The sequence below is a fragment of the Penicillium solitum genome (genome assembly GCF_028829755.1).
Source record: "Penicillium solitum strain IBT 25940 chromosome Unknown utg000001l_segment0_segment0, whole genome shotgun sequence".
NCBI classification, from domain to species: domain Eukaryota; kingdom Fungi; phylum Ascomycota; class Eurotiomycetes; order Eurotiales; family Aspergillaceae; genus Penicillium; species Penicillium solitum.
The window spans coordinates 679277-699136 of NW_027072121.1; the positions used below are offsets into that span (position 1 = coordinate 679277).

Genomic DNA, 19860 nt, shown 5'->3' on the forward strand with positions numbered 1-19860 from the left:
TATAGCAAACTGCCACTGTCACCACAGGTGCCTGAAGGATCTGGCCACAAAAGAAAACAAAGTACCTAGGTGAAAACAAAACTTCCTATCGACATTTACGCTGAGGCATCGAGATCCTTGCCTTCGATTCGCTGAATAAGCACAGCTGTGGCACCTCCACCCCCATTGCAGACAACGGCAACACCATACTGACCGTGAGCCAGCTGGTGTAAGAGACTGACCAGAATTCGACAACCTGAGCTACCCAAGGGATGTCCGAATGCGATAGCTCCCCCATTGACATTAACTATATCAGGGTCCAAGCCCAGCAACTAATCAATGCTGTAAGTAAAGTGAACTAATCTCAGCGATAGTTATCGATCCACACACCTGTTGTGAAGTTATCACTACGATCGCAAAAGCTTCGTTGATTTCCCATAACGAGACCTGCTCAGCACACATTTGGGCTCTCTCAAGGACAAGCTGAATCGCCTTGGTTGGAGCTAGAGCAAACTCATGCGGGGCAACGGAGGCATCGGCATAAGCTATTATTTTCGCTAACACTCGATTGCCTCGACAAAACTGCCTGGCGACCTGGGTGTCCACCAGTACCGCCGCCGAAGCACCATCGCTTAGTGGACAAGCGTTCCCTGCGGTGACTGTGCCATCGGGGGAGAACACGGGTTTCAAAGACCGAAGTCGGTCGAAGAGGCTTTCATGGGGGAGACTGTCGGTGTCAAATATCTCGGCTGCGCCTGCATCTACTGACACGGGTGTAATCTCTTCTTGGAAGACATTGTTCTGCTGTGCTTGAGATGCTCGATTATAGGCAGCGAGAGCATAGTCATCCTGGTCCTCACGGGTTATACCCATCTGCTGAGCGACACCCTCAGCACAAGCGCCCATGGACCGGCCATCTGAGGGGTTAATCAACCCATCAAGCTGGAGACCATCAATCGCCGGATTCTCTTCGGAATTAGAGTCCTCTCCTTTCTTCAAATACCCGGGGACATTTGACATGCTCTCCATTCCCCCGGCCACCTGAGCAACGGCGTGCCCTAGTTGGATATTCTGGGCAGCAAGTGTGATCGCCTTGAGCCCAGATGCGCATACTTTGTTTATTGTGGTAGCCTCAATATCTGGCGCCAAACCAGCCTGCATCGCAGCCTGCTTTGCTGGGGCCTGGCCAGAGCCAGCTTGAAGTACTTGGCCCATGTAAACATCCGAAAATAAATCAAGCGGCACTCGTGAGCGACGGAGGGCCTCACGAATTGCGATGGCTCCGAGTGTGGTGCCCGGAACAGAGACTAGTTGGGTATTAATCTACACCAATCAGTCATGATTTGAAACTTTAGGGGCTTGACTGCCTGGACTCACGCGTGCAGTGGGGGTTCTCGCCGCCCCAACAATGTATACCGGGCTCATCATGATTTTACTGTCATGGCGGGACGATGATAATTCACGTGTACCCAATCCCCTTTTATGCCCGATCTTCGCTCGGGGCTTCGCTTCATATCGAGATTTCTGAAGGTATATTGGTGTGCACGGTCCCGCTCCCCTCATGTCGGCAAATATTGATGCAGTATTAGGATCTGTAGATCATCCTACATGTTATACAAAAATTATCTCATCCAGGCAAATGTTAGCGGAGTAGTAGTATCCGTATATTATGCTATGTACTGTACCAAGACGATCCTATGCAAGCAAATCTTGATCCAGTAGTAGTATCCGAAGATCAGCCCTTTAACCGTGCCAAAAGACGCCATTCGGAGATTATATCCAGGGGCACGGGATCTGAAAAAACACCATTCAATGGTTATTTCCAACGGAAAGTTTGTAGCTAGCAGCTGCATGTCAGATTCTAGCACCCCGATATATTTTATTTCCCTGATCTGGATAGATAGGCACTGTATGTGTATGTTCTTGACTTTAGAAAACCTAGATGATAAACAAAACACACCCGGCTTGGTCATCTGTGAGAATGGACATATGCATCTTTCTTCATTGGGATGAGACGCCTAATCGCAATTCGTATATACCTCGCCCAACAGGTATGCAATGACGCTTTTAATCATATGAAAGTTTGGCCTATGTAGATCGTCGACCCTCCGGTTAGCAGCAGTCTAGTGGGGTTTGATTTCTTTGGACTTGAGTGCAATTCGGCTATTGCGGAAAGGTGATACTGACCGGAGACAAGTGCATTGAAAAATGTAAATATATATGGTGACTTCCCGGGGGCAGTTAGGTGGGAGCATGTAATTGAAGTTGAGAAACTTTGCTACGTATTTATCAACAATGGAATCAACCAATCACCCTAGCGTGGAGCCTATTGCCATCGTCGGAATGGCTTGCCGACTCCCTCCTGATATTTCTACTTTGGGGGAGTTCTGGAGCTTCTGTGCTCACGGGAAGAGTGCTTGGACCGAGAACCCCGAAGGCCGTTTTGGGAATGCAGCCTTTTGGAACAAGAACGCAGACCGAAAGGGAAAGGTAATTGTCACGATTCTCAATCAAAGATCGTGGAGTTGACCAGTGATGATCAGATCAACAACAAAGGAGGGCATTACTTGAACCACAACCTTGCCCATTTCGATGCTCCGTTCTTTCGAATTACGGCCAACGAGGCCAAGGTGGGAGTGACCGTGACCCTCATTTTGTTGGTTTGATGAACTGATTGATTGCTTTTCGTTAGGCTATGGATCCACAGCAAAGATTTCTCCTCGAGGTTACCTACGAAGCGTTGGAGAATGGTAGGCGATAAGACCAAAGCCCCTGTGATTGAGTCCCAACCTTCTGACAAAATCCTAAACAGGCGGCCTTCCAATGGAGGAAATGGCCGGCAAGGACGTTGCAGTCTTTGCAGCAAACTCCTTCTCGGACTACTTGCATGGTATCACCCGAGACCCCGAGACTGCACCCACCTTTGCGATGACCGGCTGTGATCCCTGTATGATTGCAAATCGACTCTCCCATTTCTTTGATTTTCGCGGCCCTAGTATTACTGTGGATACCGCATGCTCCTCGGCTTTGACTGCCATCCACTTGGCCTGTCAAAGTCTTCGCTCAGGAGATTCACCATATGCCATCGTGGCCGCTGCACATCTGAACATCTACCCTCAGAGCACCGTTCTATACTCTTTATCCCAGTGAGTCCCATCTACAACTTCTCACGTGCCGCTTACGCTAACTTTAACGAACAGGCTTCTTTCTCCCGAAGGAAAGTGTTACGCGTTTGACAACCGGGCTACGGGGGGATTCGGTCGGGGAGAGGGAGCCGCGTGCTTGGTACTTAAACCCCTCAGCGCGGCTCTCGAAGCAGGTGACCATATTTACACTGTCATCAAGAACACGGGCATCAACCAAGATGGCCGAACAAATGCTGGAATCACTGTCCCAAGTGGCGAGGCCCAAGAGAGCTTGATTCGGTCGGTGTATGCTTCTTGTAGCCTTGACCCATCCGAGACTCGGTATGTGGAGGCACATGGGACCGGTACTGCCATCGGCGATCCAATCGAGGTGGGGGCCATTGCCAATATATTTGGAAAACAGGGTACTGGTTTGGAACCAACCTTTATAGGATCTGCAAAGTCAAACTTCGGCCATTTAGAAGGGGTCAGCGGCCTGGTATCTGTGATCAAGACCGCAATGATGCTTGAGAAGGGAATGTTGTTGCCCAACACCAACTTTACCAATTCAAATCCCAAACTACACCTGCAAGAGAACAACCTCCATGTGCTCAGTGGAATAAAGCCCTGGCCGAAGTCTGGAGTCCGCAGGGCATCTGTCAACAACTTTGGTATCGGTGGCTCCAACTCGCATGGTATCTTTGAGCAAGCACCACCAAGGCCTATCCAAAAGCCGTCAAGCGGGTCGTATATCTTTGCCCTCTCAGCCAACTCCGAATACTCATGTCGAATGCAGCTGAGCCAGTTGTCGGCCTATGTGCGAAAGCATCCGCTATTCTTCAATCAAACCATCATGGAAGACCTTGCTCTCACCCTCTCGACGCGAAGGTCTCTGCTGCCTTGGAAGGCCGTCGTCGCCGCAAGCAGTCATGCTCAGCTTGTTGAGAAGCTACGTGCAGAGTCTACCACTCCAACGCGTTCGACCAAGCGACCATTGGTGGGAGTAGTATTCACCGGACAGGGTGCCCACTGGCCACAGATGGGCCAAGAACTTGGCAGTTATCCAGTATTTGCGAACTCCCTACAAAACTCGCAAGCGACACTTTTGGATCTAGGAGCCACCTGGAAACTGGAAGGTAAGAACATTAATTGTCCTACAATATCACAAGTGATACGCTGACTAGCTATAGATGAATTGGTCAAAAGTCCCGAAGAGTCCCAGCTGGGTGTGCCGCAGATCAGCCAAGTCGCCTGCTGCGCCATCCAAATTGCTCTGGTAGACTTGCTGCGCTCATGGGGACTGGACATTACCGCCGTGGTCGGCCATTCTAGCGGTGAAATTGCCGCTGGTTATGCAGCTGGCCTCTTGTCTGCCGTCACCTGTATCAAAGTGGCATATCATCGTGGAATGGCGACAGTGGAGATGAAAGAAAAATTTCCAGGCCTGAACGGTTCCATGATTGCCGTGGGATGTAGCGAGGCTGTGTTACAGACCTTGCTGGCCTCCTTGACCTCCGGCTCGGCGGCCATCGGCTGCAAGAATAGTGCCTCCAGCTTTACGGTATCTGGTGACCGCAGCGCAATTGAGGAACTTCATGCTCTATGTGACGCACAAAGTATTTTCAATCGTACATTGAAGGTTGATATCGCCTACCACTCGAGTCATATGAGTGTTGTTGCCGAAAGCTACCTCGCAGCTCTTGGCGACATCGATTGTGTTGAGAGTCCAGTCAAATTCTTCTCCTCGACCGACGGTGGCCTGCTACAAGAGCCAAAACTAGACAATCGTTACTGGACGAACAATCTGACTGGTCAAGTCCTCTTTTCGGACTCCCTATCAGCAATGTGTCGCTATAATGAGTCAATCGGCGGGGAGAAACGTGGAATCGACATACTCGTGGAAGTTGGTCCCCATGCAGCCCTCAAAGGTCCTGTTGCACAGGTGATAAAAAGTATTGCAAAGAACCAGGATATTGCATACTTCCCAACACTGGTCAGGGGCACAAACGGGGTCCATACTATGCATGAACTAGCAGCCTCCCTATTGCTGAAGGGATTCCCCATTGATTTGGAGAAAGCCAATTTTGGCAACACCCCGAACCTATCCAAACAGTTCGCTGTGTTGGGGGATCTTCCATCTTATCCGTGGAAGCACCAGGAAGAATATTGGCAAGAACCACGAATCAACAAGTTCTATCGGGCAAACAAGATGCCCTATAATGATTTACTAGGCTCTTTTGCTACGGACTTCAACGCCCTGGAGCCTCGATGGAGGAACATCATTCGCCTGGATGACCTACCGTGGCTTCGCGATCATCGTGTGCAGTCGGAAGTAGTCTTCCCCATGGCCGGATACATCTCCATGGCTATTGAGGCCGCATCGCAATATAATCTGCTCCAGGGGAAGGGCGATGGTGCATCGTACATTCTTCGAGAGGTGCTGGTCAAGTATCCGTTGATGCTCTCTGAGATGACTGAGTACGATATGACCCTGTCGCTTCGCCCCTGTATCATTGGACCTCAAACCCAATCGACAAAGTGGTACGAGTTTGCTATATTCTCATGCTCCGGAGATTCAGAGTTCGAAGAACGTTGCAGAGGAAAGATCTGCGTTTTAGACAGGCCTCAGGTTGGGGACAAAGGTGGCTATATTTCCCAGGACGGCTTTCCCGGACTAGCACTGGATCACACCAATTTCTATACAGCTGTCAAGAATTCTGGTATTGAGTATGGTGCCTCCTTCCAGGGCTTGCATGATATTAAAGCTCGTGGCTCTGAGGCCATCGCAAAGCTGAGGATTCCCGACACCGCAAAGACCATGCCCTCTATGTGCGAGAGCGCGTACGTGCTGCATCCAGCCACAGTTGATATCCTGATGCAGACAGTATTACTCCTTGCACGCTCTAAGCTTGGGGGACTGGACAGACTCTACATGCCCCGCTATATCGAAGAAATTGAGGTTCGACCTCTAACTGCCCTGGCAGCAGACAAGGACTTGGCTATCAGCGGGATAATTTCGAACCCTTCTCTGGATGTTCCCATATTCTCTCTGTCTGCGCAACGGGAGGGGGGAGGTTTAATCTCGGTCAAAGGTCTTCAATGTCGAGGGCGGCCTTTGCCGGAAGTTTCCTCTGTCATGACCAATTTCTGCCATAAGATCGAATGGATGCCCTGGGTGGACATTCTATCGGCCGATGAATTACGTCGTGCTTTTCAGGTGTCGACCGAAGGCGCGGCTGATGAGCAGTCACGTATTAGAATTCTCAACGATGTTTCATTGTACTACATGCACGAGGCACTGGAGCAGCTTGGGGATTATGATGGATCACGACAAGTAAACATGTACCGCTGGATGAAAGAAAAAGTCCAAGAACAATGGCACAATACTATGGATAACCAACAGGCCCAGGAGCTTATTCAAAAAGCAAAGCAGGTTGGATCGGTTGGAAAGTTCCTTTGCCGGATGGGCGAAAATATCGCCCGGATCATTCGCGAAGAAGTGGAGCCTCTCAGCCTCATGCTGGAAGATGATTTACTTACGAGCTATTATGAGGACTTGGAGCCCCTGAAAAACCGCCTATATCCAGCTGCGGCAACGATCGTTGCTTCCTTGGCTCACCAGAATCCCAACTTGCGCATCTTGGAGATTGGGGCTGGAACAGGGGGGACGACGCTTCCCATTCTACAAGCTCTTGGTGAACCAGGCGCAACTGGTCGAACCCTCTTTGATTCCTATGTTTTCACTGATGTCAGTGCTGGGTTCTTTGAAAAGTCCAAGATCAAGCTTCAACCGTGGAAGCAGGTGTTGGACTTCCAAGTTTTGAACATCGAAGCTTCGCCGGAGGATCAGGGCTACAAAGAAGGGACCTACGATCTGATCATCGCGGCCAATGTCTTACACGCGACAGTCAATATGTCGAACACAATGACTAACGTTCGCTCCCTTCTCAAACCGGGCGGTAAGCTACTTTTGCTGGAGATAACGAGCCCAAGCATAGCATCATTCCCCTTTGCGACACTACCCGGCTGGTGGCTTGGAGAAGAGGAATTCCGTCAAAATGGGCCCACCCTTTCGTCTGTGACTTGGGACAGTGTTTTAAGATCGACCGGTTTCTCTGGTATTCAGGCGGAGCTTCACGATTACCCCGCCACCCTTCAGCAAGAATGTAGTTTGATTGTGAGCTCGGCCACCGCACCCGACCAGTGGAGCCCAAGCAAAGACCTCACTATTGTCACGGGCGGCTCTTCAGAGGGTCTTGCAGAAGCGCTCAAGAGCAGCCTCGCTGAATCCCTGCAAATCACCGCACGTGTTTTGGCACTTGACGCCATTGCCACTGAACCCAATATTTCAAAGACTTACATTGTCTTGGAGGACTTTGACTCTCCTCTTATGCACAATATCAGCGAGGTTCAATACCAGGGCCTCCAGCGCATCTGCGAAGCGGACAGAAATCTGTGGGTGGTAGCAGGGGCCAACCAGGACTCTGTAGATCCCAAAGCGAGCATGACGTTAGGGCTCACCCGAAGTATTCGGGAAGAAAACTACAACCAGAAGCTGGTTGTATTGGATCTAGATCTCGTCAACCGTCTCTCAAATGACGAACAGCTTCCTTGATTCTCCGCGTCTTTTCACAATCGTTTATCAAGCCAGATTCACCGCTGGCAGAGCCCGAACTCTCCGAAAGAAACGGAATCATTCAGATTCCACGATTCAAGCCGGATACCGGAATGAACCAGTTAATGACTGAGACACGGGAGCAATTTGCACCGAGGTCTCAAACCGGTTGGGAGAGTGGACATTCACTTAAGATGCAGGTACAGGCACCGGGGACGTCCAAAAGTCTCACCTTTGTTGATAATGGGCTACCACGACCGACCATCAATGACCTGGATATTGAAATCGAGGTTAAGGCAAGTGGTGTCAGCTTTCAAGACGTGCTAATCAGCAGCGGCAAGGTGATCGGAGACCTTGGCTATGAATGCAGTGGCGTGATTACAGCTACCGGTCTCGGGGTCAAGGACCTGGCCGTTGGTGATCGTGTGTGTGCTTTGACACGAGGTACATATGCATCCATTGTGCGCTGCCCCTCGGTCCAGGTGGTCAAGATTCCCGATTCAATGGCATACACAACTGCAGCCGCCATTCCGATGGCATTTGTCACAGCCTACTACTCTGTAGTAACCGTTGGTCACCTCGAGCGAGGCGAGAGAATTCTCATTCACCAGGCCGCAGGAGGTGTCGGCCAAATGGCCGTGGGGATTGCACAGTATCTTGGTGCCGAGGTCTATGCGACGGTCGGTTCTGTCGAGAAGAAGCAAGCAATCGCAGACTATTTCCAGATTCCGTTCAACCACATCTTCTGCGAGGGTCAGATCTCATCGTACGAAGATCTGATGGACGCGACGGCAGGGAACGGCTATGATGTCATTGTGAACACTCGGTCCAATGAAGCATTGGATGTGTCGTGGAAGTGCCTAGGACCCTATGGGAGATTTGTGAATCTTGCTCTCACGGATATCTTGGATGATAACCGTCTTTCGATGAGACCGTTTAACAGAGGTGCCTCCTTCTTCTCGATAAACCTGGAGGCCCTGATGAAAGACAAGCCTCAGCTGTTGCAAGATATTTTGATCCGGGGGATTGATTGGTACGCTACTGGGGTGATAAAGTCAACGATGTCGCCCAGTTGCTACTCCATTGGGGCGATAGAGGATGCCTTTAAGCGTCTAAGCGAGGGCAATTCAATTGGGAAGCTAGTCGTTGACTTCTCATCGCCAGGACCAGTATCGGTAAGAGACTGTTTCTATTGTGAGGTGTGAATAGCCAAATGCTGATTTGCTACAACAGGTGGCCGCGGATGAGGCAAGTTTGCCATTGTTCACGCCCGATGAGTCCTACCTTGTCGTGGGTGGGGGTGGTGGTATTGGACGAAGTATTGTTCAGTGGATGAGCCGCAGAGGTGCCAAGAACATCATTATCATGACTCGCAGCGGGCTACAATCCCAAAGAGTCCGCGAGCTAGAATCGGAGATGCAACTGAAAAGTGTACGACTGGCGGTGTTCCAAGGTGACGTTGCAGATTCCACCAGCCTGGAAAATGTTATCCAGGAGAGTGCAAAGATTCTTCCGCCCATACGAGGTGTCATTCACAGCGCTATGGTGCTGAAAGTGAGTAAATCTGAATTCTCCTGGCATAATACTTGCCCTATACTAACTCCCATTCTCTAGACCATGTTATTTGAGAACATGCCCTATGACGATTATTGCGCCGTGGTCAGTCCCAAGGTTCAGGGTGCATGGAACCTACATCAGCATTTCAGTGATCCCCAGAGCCTCAGGTTCTTCATCATTATCTCATCCATTACTGGTACCATCGGTCCCCCAAGCCATTCCGCCTATGGTGCCGCCACAACCTATTTGGGCTCACTAGCACGAATGCGAAATTCTCAAGGCCTTCCTGCTGTCTCCGTCGACTTAGGCCCAGTGACCAAAATCGGATACATTGCCGAGCAAAGCAGTCGACAGCAAGTCATTGACAAAAACTGGGGTGATGAGGGTCTCACCGACATGGACATCAACGACATTCTGGATACGGTGATCAGTGGACAATATGATCCCAGCTGGGATGCCGAGTGCTATACTTGCTTGCTTCCGCCCTCCTCGCATGTTCCTTTCTGGTTTTCAGACAGTCGATTTGTTCATTGCCGGCACCCCCGTCTTACGGGAGAACAGGACACCGACAACATCGATGAAAAACCGGTTGTGCCCCTGGGCCAGTTGCTGTCCAAGAGCCAGTCTCTTGAGGATGACCGATCCATCATTTACGAAGCCATTGTGGGCAAGTTTGTCTCGGTCTTGTCCTTGCACCCAGATGATATTGTACCCTCGAAGCCCCCTAGTACCTATGGGGTTGACTCTTTGGTGGCCGGCGAGATCCGCAATTGGATTGTGCGTGAAATGAAAGCAAGTCTGAGTCTACCAGAGCTTATGAGCAGTGGTTCCTTTGTGGACTTGTCCGACACCATCACACAACGGTATCGGGTAGCCAAGGCGGCCTAATGCCATTTTATAAGTGCCGTTATGTTTATGGATTTTGTTGAAAGGGAGGGGTCCACGATTTACTACCCGCACTCGATGCGCTCCCATGTGATTAGAAGATTAAGACCAAGAAGGAATAGCATGATACTAATTGTGGCAATTGAATGTAATTATTGAAGAAAGAGGAGCCATGTTGAACGATGGGGACTCCGATGCATTGATGCTGATCTTGACAAAAGGGTAAATGGGTGAAAACATTGTATGCAGTAACGTAGGGGTCGAAGGCTCATAGAAAGTGGTTGGAAAACCAGGCTATCGCAGAGTGAATCATCTTTTCCGTTAACACGCTTGGGGTATCCGTCTGTCGCGCATTTTATATGGGTATCTTGTCCCATTGCCTTTACATATCTCTCATAAATGAATGCAGTAATGAAACCCCAACATGTAGCAACCGTGGACATAATATTATAGCAGAATATTCTCAACCCATCATTGAGGGCGTTTTCGTTTTCACTTATTCTCTACCCATGTTACTTTGAATTGTCAAAATTGTCGTGAGGGCAAAAGGAAAATGGGTTGCAGCGCTCTGTGTGCATGTATCTGACTCCTCGGCCTGCTGGACTGTCTAGACCTGATGGGCCAGTCTAGGCGACGGCGATTCACCAAACCCCCATATACAAAACTGTAACTAGTAACCAAGTACCCTCTTTTGTCCTAGCCAAGTCGGGCAATGTGCTGTCGCTTGATCCGCTCACCAGCGGCGTTGAAGTAATCGACGGTACAGTGCACCCGTCTGTCGCTTCGGTAAGTGTGCCATCCGTTCCTAAAAGCTCTCGTCAGAGGCTTGTCTGTGACAAGGGATGCGACCAACTTACACGACTGTGCCACTCGTAGCCCCGGCAAGTCCTCGGCGGACGACCAAGTTTATGTACGCGCCATGACGCGTGTGCCGTGTTCTGAAATAAGGTCTGAAACCCGACGAATAAATGTACCCTGGAGACTTTTCCCAACGCTCTTTGAGAACGTTTATCTATTTTCTCCCGAAGTTTTGGTCTTCCCATCACAATCCTAATCCTGCATCTCTTACAAAACGTTCAGCTTGGCACCTCTTCGACAACGCAGTTTTATTGCAGCCATGAGTATCCCGTCCCCTCCCACTCCGCCATCAAAGGCCTCAATCGATGACGAACCGAGATTCGAACCTATTACATTGCTCTGTGAGTGGGTGGAGGATTACCGCCCAGGTGGTTATCGTCCAGTCGTTCTCGGTGACGTCTTCAACAACCAGTACAAGGTCATCCGGAAGCTTGGCGAGGGCTCCTACTCGACAGTTTGGCTAGCCCGTGACCAGAAGTATTATCTTCTGCATTTCCCACCCCAACTCTATAGGTTATCGTTACTCATTTTCTTTTAAGAAACAGTGGATATGTCGCCCTAAAGATCCTTGTATCAGAAATCTCGGGATCGACAACCGAGCTACGCATTTTGCGCCACATCACCCAAGTCGCACCGGTAGAAGGAACCCAGCATATCACGCGACTTCTAAACAAGTTTGAACACCCCGGGCCCAATGGCGTCCACAAGTGCCTGGTATTTGAGCCTATGGGTCCAAGTGTGAATACTATGGTCGAGGAGCTGCCACAGTTCAAACCTCGTAGGCAAGAAATGAAGGTCCGCTATCCGCTTTGGATGGCAAAGAGCATCCTTAAGCAATCCTTACAGGGCCTTGCATTCCTCTACCGAAATGGTATCGCCCATGGAGACTTCCAACCAGGAAACATACTCTTTACTCTTAACAATGTCGACTCTACGCCCGAGAACTTGCTCCGGCAAGAGGAAGATGTGGAAGCCGACTCGATCTCGCCCCCTGTACAGAGGCTAGATGGTAAACAAGACAAATGGGCTCCTCGATATCTTTGTGCTACGCAGCCACTACTACCCTTTACCTCTACCGAAGGGTTTAAGATCAAATTATCCGATATGGGCGGTGGTCAGTCCCTTCTCTTTCGATTACCTATTCATTCTTTTTGGGGAATATCTATACTCACATCTTGACTAGCATATTTCTTTACCGATCCGCCAAAAAAGCCCGTTACTTCACGCGGTCTTCGGGCCCCCGAGTTGATTCTTACCGGAGCCGTTAATGATACCCTTGATGTCTGGAGTTTCGGTTGCATTCTCTTTGAGCTTATCACCGGACAGCCACTTTTCTGTGTACCATACTCCGAGATGGAAGATGACGATCACCTTCTCTCCCTTACCACCCAGCTCGGTGCCCTCCCCGACGAGTTATTCAAGAATTGGAGGACATCGTCGCTCTACTTTACGCCCGAGAGAAAGCTATTTAATTGTCAGCTTGGAGGAGTCCCTCCAGGGAAGGAAGCTCTTATGCTGGAGCAGGAACCTTGGTGAGGAGGAGGCTCGGAAAGTGAAGGCTCTCATTCGATGGATTTTGCAATATGATCCCGCGAAGAGACCTTCAGCTGCGGAAATCTTATCTAATCCGTGGTTCTGCGAGGTTGACGTTGACAGCGACTCGTCCAAGGTTAATATCGTCTAGTATCTCGCGTGGTCGTTGTCGTTCTCGAGATATCAGTGCTCAGCTTACCGTCTCTGGCGTTGAATCTGTGGGTGGAGAAATATCCAGGTCAAATTAGAACTACATCAGTACCAGTCAGTATGTAGCCTTCTAGACGAACCGATGGCAGACAAAAATCGGAACTCTCTGTAATAGCGATCTCTGTCTGCGAAAGGTGCTTTCTGGGGAAATCGATCACCCTGCCAGTATGTGTATCGGGAAGGGCAGCGATGGCGGGATCAACGTGCTCTATAGAACGATCGCGCACTGCCTGGACCTTGCGGGCAGATTCTTCCCAGGAAAGCTTCCGCTGAGGCACCACAGTCATTTTTTTTTCAGGTGAGGTCGGGTGGTTTCGGGTACAGGTTGGTTAAACGAATTCTATAGACTGCAGCACTGCGTCTAATAAAGTCGGTATATGGGCATCCTTCCATCATCTCCGCGTTACACGGAGCACTGGATGGGTATGCAACCTCATGAAAAGGGGAAAAGGCTCCAGTTCCTGGCTCCAATGTTTCATTTCCCTCTGCAGTAGTGCGATCCTTCACGACCGTGTCTCCACTGTACAGCGGCGCCGAGAGACCAACCCACTCTAATTATCGGCCCCAATGTTGTATTCGCGCTAATTAGAACAAAAGGCCGTGCGATTCTAAGGCTAAACTAGCCCCCGGTGATACCCGCCGTGCCGTCGGGCCCCCGAATAGCGAGTTGTGGATCTGCGATCGTCCCCTCGAGAGCTTCAAGTCGTGCCATCCTCTCCTCTAGCGTCATGTAGCATCCTTGCAATGTGTGATATGAAAGGAGGTTTCAATTAATGGCCCTGAATGCGTGGTTTTGGGGCCGAGAATCCTTGAAAATTGACCTCGAGGATAATTGCAGTCAGATATTTTAACGACATGAAATTTAATCCTTGTCAGGGGGTAACTCCCTTCATATAATCAAGGTCTTGACTCATAACAGACAGTGGTTGACAATTGCTCTCGGCACATATGACTGATCTTCACGAGGACTTCGGACCAGCGCTATGGGTGGTGAACACAATCTTCATTGTATTGTCCACATTCGCTGTTGCTGCCCGCTTTGGATCTCGACGACTGCGGAAGTTGTCTCTGGGTGCAGATGACTGGATGATCTGTGTTGCCCTTTTCTGGAACTGGGTATTATACGGGTTATTTGTGGGATGTTAGTACAATTATGACTGTGCTCCTCCTAACAGATCGCCGTACTAACGCTGACCGGCTTTCAGGTCGAATTAATGGCCTCGGCAAGCATCGAGCCACCCTCTCACCAGAAAAAGTCGCTACATTCGTGGAGCTCCTCTACTTCTTCCAGATCTTCTACGTACTCGGCCCCCCGAGTGTGAAGCTAGCACTGCTTTTTCTATACCGCCGGATTTTCGAGCATTCGAGTTTCTTGCGAATTGTCGATGGCATGATCGTTATGATCTCCGTGTGGGCAATTATCATGACCATTCTCGCAATTTTCAACTGCAAGCCAATTAGCGCCTTCTGGACAACGGAGGGAACTTGCCTGGACTTTAAGCAATTTGCTATCGGCTCCGCAATTGTAAATATTATCAGCGATTTTGCGGTTTGGTTGATGCTAATTCCTAGAGTTTGGAATATCCAACTTCCTAAACCACAGAGGATTGCTCTCTCCCTGATTTTTGCGTTGGGTCTTTTGTATGAATATTCTTTTTTTTTCCGCTTCAAAGGTAAAGATAAGTGCCAGTATTTATGTCTTGCTAACACATCCTTCCTTCCCAGTGATTGTGCTGCAGCTATGGCCCGCCTCCTACTCTCAATGCTTGTCCTGGGTGAGTATGACTCAACATGGCTCTATGCAAAGGGATACATGTGGTCCATTATCGAAGTTTCAACCGGCATTGTCTGCACATGTCTGCCAACAATGCGAGTACTCCTGAAAACAGCCTTCGGTGGCGCTTTCGCGAAAATATTCGACATGTCCAGCGGGAAGGCCAGCCATCAACCGTCAAGCAATACACCGTGGTCTAGAACGAAGGAGTATTATAATGACATTGGGGATGTAAGGTCGGTGGAGGTGTTTTCCAACTCCGACCATACAAACAATGTTTCGGAATGGCATGGTGCAGACTGGGATACGAGCTCGCAGCGGATTCTAGTCGCCGAGGAGGTAAACATTGAACTTCAGCCAGTTAAACAGAAGACATCTGGGAAGGTAACTTAATCTGTTCGCTTGACTCAAAGTTCCTGGTCAATATCGGTGGTGTCGAGTTAAAGTAGTCTGCGTACGAGTTCGAAATACCCCTGTCTGGCAGCATAAAAGAGTCGAGGAGCACGTTGCACGTTTACTTGTGTATGTTCTTGCGAGAAATCGCCCCCCCCCCCCCCCCCCATGTGTAAGTCACCATTGAATGCGGTATGGCTGAGAAGCTCCTATCCACCAGCATCACAGATATTTGGATCCAATCCCATATTGTCGAGATAGGTGCTTGGTGTATCCGTATCTCCATTGCGCACCGTATAGTGAAGAGCTGTTTTGCACCTACATGCTCGCCTGAAAGAATCTGGAGAACTATGCGTGTGTAGTAAATACATGCATCAGCATTGTATTTTCTCGACAGTTATGGATACGGAAAGCGTCTCTGTGCGTTTTCAATCACCGTTCAAGGAGGTTATCCATGTTTCATTCTAAGCTCACATTCCACCGTTCATCGAACATCCTAAGGGATTCTTTGAGTTGGTCTCGAGCGGCATCCCATCGATTACGCTTCACCCCAAGATCATCAAGATACCGCAGCGCTGCCCTGAGAACAAAGGCACGGCTAGGTGGCAGCGCATCCATCTCCTCAAGGGACATATCGTTTTGAGTAGTTGCGATGTCCTGCGTCATTTGTGTGATTGTCTCGAGTGCGATATAGGAACTATCGCGCCATTGGTCTGGATATTTCTCTCGTGAAGGTGCCATTTCCGCTGTGAGGTCGATGACGTGTCTATGTATGATATAAAGGGCCCTGTGGAGCTTCGTATTTAGTGATCAGGTCTTAGAAATATGAGCTGCGCGAAGGCTTACCTGATCATGATGGCGTTCGCCGTGCAAAATAGCCCCCATCGCCCTTGGGATTGTTCCATGGTAAGGGCTAGCGATGTTTGCAAAGCATGGTCAAGTCTATCGAGCTGGACTAATCGGCTATCAATGTCTTGCTCCTCCAGGCTTTTAAAGACTTGGTCCAGAAGCCACGCAGCCTGGGTCACACTTGTGTATCCATCGCTTTCAACAAATGATGGGCCTAGGGAATCGCCCTCTGGGGTGAGAGCTTCCGGGGAAGGAGCTGGGTTCCATTTTTGCGACATAGTCTTGGGTAGTCGGAGGCCTTTATCTGGACATCTGGATATGAGAGGCTGGTGGACGGTGTCCACTTCGCAAAAAATAGTCCTTATCTGATGTGAGACACTACATCCTATGCAAGAGATGTGATTCAGTATCTTACCTTTCAGTAATGACAATTCCCCACCACGTGCTAAGTTGTTCTTCAGCTTGCAAATATTCCATCGGGTCCAACCCTTCTACAAGGTTGATAAGGTGTAAGCGAGCAGCATAGCCCATCCTCGCACAGACCGCAATAGAAGCAAAAGCATCGTTAATTTTCTTAGTCGCATACTCATAGCTGGCTATGATGATGCCTGCTTGTATGAGATGCAACGAAGGCGGGAACGAACTCTGGATTTGGGTGTAGAGAGACTTTGTAGTTAAATAGAGGGTGGCGTGGTCAATGGCGGATGAACTTTCTGCTAACCCAGGATGATATGTAATGAGGCACATAGACAACAGCAATAATGAGAAGGTGGCGGAAGGCAATGTGCTCGAGTGTAGCACCTCTTGATGGAAACGACAGGGCGATATCACAGGGATGAAAGTATGAATTCCCCGAAAGTAGCGCATGCTGATATCGTCCACAGACTGATCGGCCAACCGAATGATTCGAATAATCTGCAGATACAACGTCGAGTTGAGGTTTGCTGGCTCATACTGCAGGACATCCGACAGAGTATCCGACAAAAGCATGGATGAACGGATGATCGGGCTAGAAACCGCCAAGAAGGGCCTGACTGTCAGGTACTTGGTATCCACGGATGGGTATTGACAGTTCAAGTTCTTCCTGCGATGATCGGAGTTAGGGAGTTGTTATCGCCACAAGCCACAGATAAGCATTACCGGGTGCAGTATCCACAACGCGGCCGCTCTTTATCACACTTCCTCTTGCGAAGCTTACACTTTACACAGACCAGGTTTGATACCCGAGTGGAGGCCATGGCAAAATTCTAGAGAGATACGTCAAAAGAGGCTCGAAAGACCTTATCAGGTTTAAATGATGCAATGCGGGGAAGAGGCAATATCTAGAAATGTCCGTCCCTACTATGTATGTAGAGAATAAAGGAAGAAGAGTACCTAGCAGCCGTACAGCAGGCGTCCACGGCTGGACGTCGTAATTACATAATCTCGTTTTAGATGGATCTAATCCTAAAATGGCTAGTGCGGTCTAGTCGAGGCGGCCGCCTGTGGGTCCGATCTGGCGGGATCGTCCTTTCCGACCCACACGGCGGCCGACATACTGAGCAATACCAACAGTCTAAAAGTTAAAATGCGACCTTGGACATAAGAATATAAGATGAGAGACATTCCAGCAGGTACGGTTAACTTCTTATTGTCGATATCCAGCTAATGATGCCGTCAAGCAACTCAAGCAACCCAAGTGCCGAACCCGCCAAAGAGAGCGTTCCAATAACCACCGAGCCAGATCTTCCCCCAGAGGGAGGTATTCGAGGATGGATTTGCGTGGCTGGGGCTTTTATTTGCCTATTCTGCACTTTTGGATTTCTGAATGCGTAAGTGCTTCCAAAGTTATAATCAGAACACGATTCCCAAATCTAACTATATAACACAAATAGGATCGGTGTCTTCCAAACACACTACGAACAGAATTCCCTCCGCGATTATAGTCCATCTGATATCTCATGGATATTTGCCGTTCAGCTATGCCTGATGTGGGCTCTGGGTCCACTATACGGACGTCTCCTCGATACCTTCGGGCCTGCCCCAGTGCTCTACCCATGCAGTTTACTATGTGTGTTCGCTTTGTGTATGACCAGCCTGGCAGATGAGTACTATCAAATCTTCCTCGCACAAGGCCTTGGCTTTGGAATCGGTGCCGGAGGAGTCTTTACAGCTGCCATGGTCTGTGTTGGCCAATGGTTTGTGAAAAGACGAGGACTAGCTCTCGGTATTGCGGCATGTGGGTCGAGTACCGGTGGTGTCATTTTCCCCATCTTCTTAAACAAAATGGTCGGCGATGTGGGCTTCTACGGCGCAATCCGGTATACGGCTTTGTTCATTGGTATCCTGCTGGCTGGATCTTGTTTCATGGTCCGATCGAGGTTGCCTCAGAAGACATGGAATAAAGATGCGCCCTGGCTTGATTTGTCTCTGTTCAAAGAGGAGCAATTCGCTCTGTACTGCCTAGGTGCATTTTTTGTGATGTTCGTTTCGTTTCGCACGCATTTATCGAGATTCATTGCTAACCGTTGACCAGGTGGGGACTCTGGGGCCCGTTCGATTACCTCCCTAGCATGGCTCAACAAGAGGCAAAGTTCACTCCTGACCTAGCTTTGTATTTGATCTCGATCATCAAGTGAGTCACTTTGTGCTTTTCAAAGTCCTGATGCTGACTAGTGACGAAGTGCTACCTCAATTCCCGGCCGCATTATCCCTCCACATATTGCCGATCATGTCGGCCATTTCAATGTAATTACCGCCTGTGCACTGTCGACGGCCATCTCAATACTCTGTCTATGGTTGCCCTTCCACTATCACCCCTCCCATGCGGGACTTATTGTTTTTGCGCTGGTTTATGGGTTCGTTACGGGCGCCGTTGTCTCGCTACTGATGCCCTGCGTAGCAAAGTCTGGAACGCTGGAAACATTGGGTGTCCGATTCGGAACTTTCCAAATGGTGGTTGCTCTCGGGTATGTTTCTGACTCACATTCTGTTTTCTATTAGGGTTATTTCGCTCATTCGCCTTATAGATGCCTTACCGGCCTCCCTATCATGGGCGCCATCCTGAAACAACAGGGCGAAAAGAACTTTGCCGGCTTGGAGATATTTGCCGCTGTGTCTGCGCTAATTGGTGCAAGCTTCCTCGCGATGTCGACATATCGAATGGCTCGCTCCCAAGGAACCTGGCGAGTCTGATTGTCAGGCGAGTGGTGGTTTTCTTGGACGATAGTCGGTGAGTAGGTATACAAGTACTTGCCCAAGAAGGATGCTTGAGTACATGAGCTAGGAGGGTCGTGAGATAGAAGACGGATTATCACATGGGAGTCAGATGGGAAATGTTACAGCTACTATAATAAGTGGGCAACCCCCGTCTAACAATTATGGATATAAAACACGTCCTGTGTTGATTTAGAAACAGCTATATAAAGTATCGTTGCACTGCATAAAAATTACAATCGACTGGTGAAAAGATATAAGTAAATGAACACTTAGTAATAACTAACGTATTTCACCCCCAAGTAGCGCACACCCCCAAGTGACTCACCCAACCTAAAACGCGTCAATTAATTTACCCCTTTCTTCTTCAACCACCCACCATGCCACCAATACGCTCCCGAAGCTCTAAAAATTCAACAGAGCAAGAGGGTAGCGTTCTACTAGCTATCCAGGCTTTTAAGAATCAAGAAATCTCTTCAATTCGTGAAGTGGCACGCCGTTTTGATGTACCCGAATCTACCTTCCGTCGCCGCCTTCGTGGTATACCAAACCTCGCGATTTCTCGTGTCAACCTACGTAAATTGACACAAACTGAGGAGGAATCACTTGAAAAATGGATACTCTCTATGGATCTACGTGGAGCAGCCCCCCGGCCCTCTATGGTACGAGAAATGGCGGATCTTCTTCTCCAAAAGCGTGGAACTACCCCGGTTCTTTCGGTCGGCGAAAATTGGGTTACGAAATTTATTAAACGACATCCTCTCCTTTCCTACCGATTCTCGAAACGGTATAATTACGAGCGTGCGAAATGTGAAGATCCTAAAATCATTAGGGAGTGGTTTGATTTGGTTCAAAAGACAATCCTTCAATTTGGAATCGATCCCGAC

General features: G+C 49.3%; 6 protein-coding genes across 6 annotated transcripts; 4 read left to right on the top strand and 2 right to left on the bottom strand.

Annotated features, from left to right (window-relative positions):
* Positions 1–95: 95 nt before the first annotated feature.
* Positions 96–1407, bottom strand: N7455_000267 (thiolase family protein; the record flags this gene model as incomplete). Its single annotated transcript, XM_040952131.2, has 3 exons — positions 96–311; positions 370–1302; positions 1357–1407. The coding sequence occupies 3 exons, from the start codon at positions 1405–1407 to the stop codon at positions 96–98; spliced, it is 1200 nt and encodes a 399-aa protein (XP_040817402.2).
* Positions 1408–2274: 867 nt separating this feature from the next.
* Positions 2275–10164, top strand: N7455_000268 (type I polyketide synthase; the record flags this gene model as incomplete). Its single annotated transcript, XM_065603768.1, has 9 exons — positions 2275–2469; positions 2523–2609; positions 2672–2729; positions 2792–3125; positions 3180–4240; positions 4295–7690; positions 7711–8894; positions 8953–9273; positions 9334–10164. 9 exons carry the CDS (start codon positions 2275–2277, stop codon positions 10162–10164), a joined length of 7467 nt encoding a protein of 2488 aa, XP_065462259.1.
* A 1114-nt stretch (positions 10165–11278) lies between these two features.
* N7455_000269 (serine/threonine-protein kinase) lies at positions 11279–12555 on the top strand (the record flags this gene model as incomplete). Its single annotated transcript, XM_065603769.1, has 3 exons — positions 11279–11496; positions 11559–12133; positions 12203–12555. 3 exons carry the CDS (start codon positions 11279–11281, stop codon positions 12553–12555), a joined length of 1146 nt encoding a protein of 381 aa, XP_065462260.1.
* A 1155-nt stretch (positions 12556–13710) lies between these two features.
* N7455_000270 (uncharacterized protein) lies at positions 13711–14929 on the top strand (the record flags this gene model as incomplete). The annotated part of the gene is made up of 3 exons (XM_065603770.1): positions 13711–13903; positions 13968–14403; positions 14488–14929. 3 exons carry the CDS (start codon positions 13711–13713, stop codon positions 14927–14929), a joined length of 1071 nt encoding a protein of 356 aa, XP_065462261.1.
* A 459-nt stretch (positions 14930–15388) lies between these two features.
* On the bottom strand, positions 15389–17016 carry N7455_000271 (uncharacterized protein; the record flags this gene model as incomplete). Its single annotated transcript, XM_040952159.2, has 4 exons — positions 15389–15716; positions 15776–16138; positions 16194–16862; positions 16919–17016. 4 exons carry the CDS (start codon positions 17014–17016, stop codon positions 15389–15391), a joined length of 1458 nt encoding a protein of 485 aa, XP_040817355.2.
* Positions 17017–17428: 412 nt separating this feature from the next.
* N7455_000272 (uncharacterized protein) lies at positions 17429–18952 on the top strand (the record flags this gene model as incomplete). The annotated part of the gene is made up of 5 exons (XM_040952290.2): positions 17429–17589; positions 17653–18240; positions 18294–18392; positions 18442–18726; positions 18787–18952. 5 exons carry the CDS (start codon positions 17429–17431, stop codon positions 18950–18952), a joined length of 1299 nt encoding a protein of 432 aa, XP_040817340.2.
* Between the last annotated feature and the right edge of the window lie 908 nt (positions 18953–19860).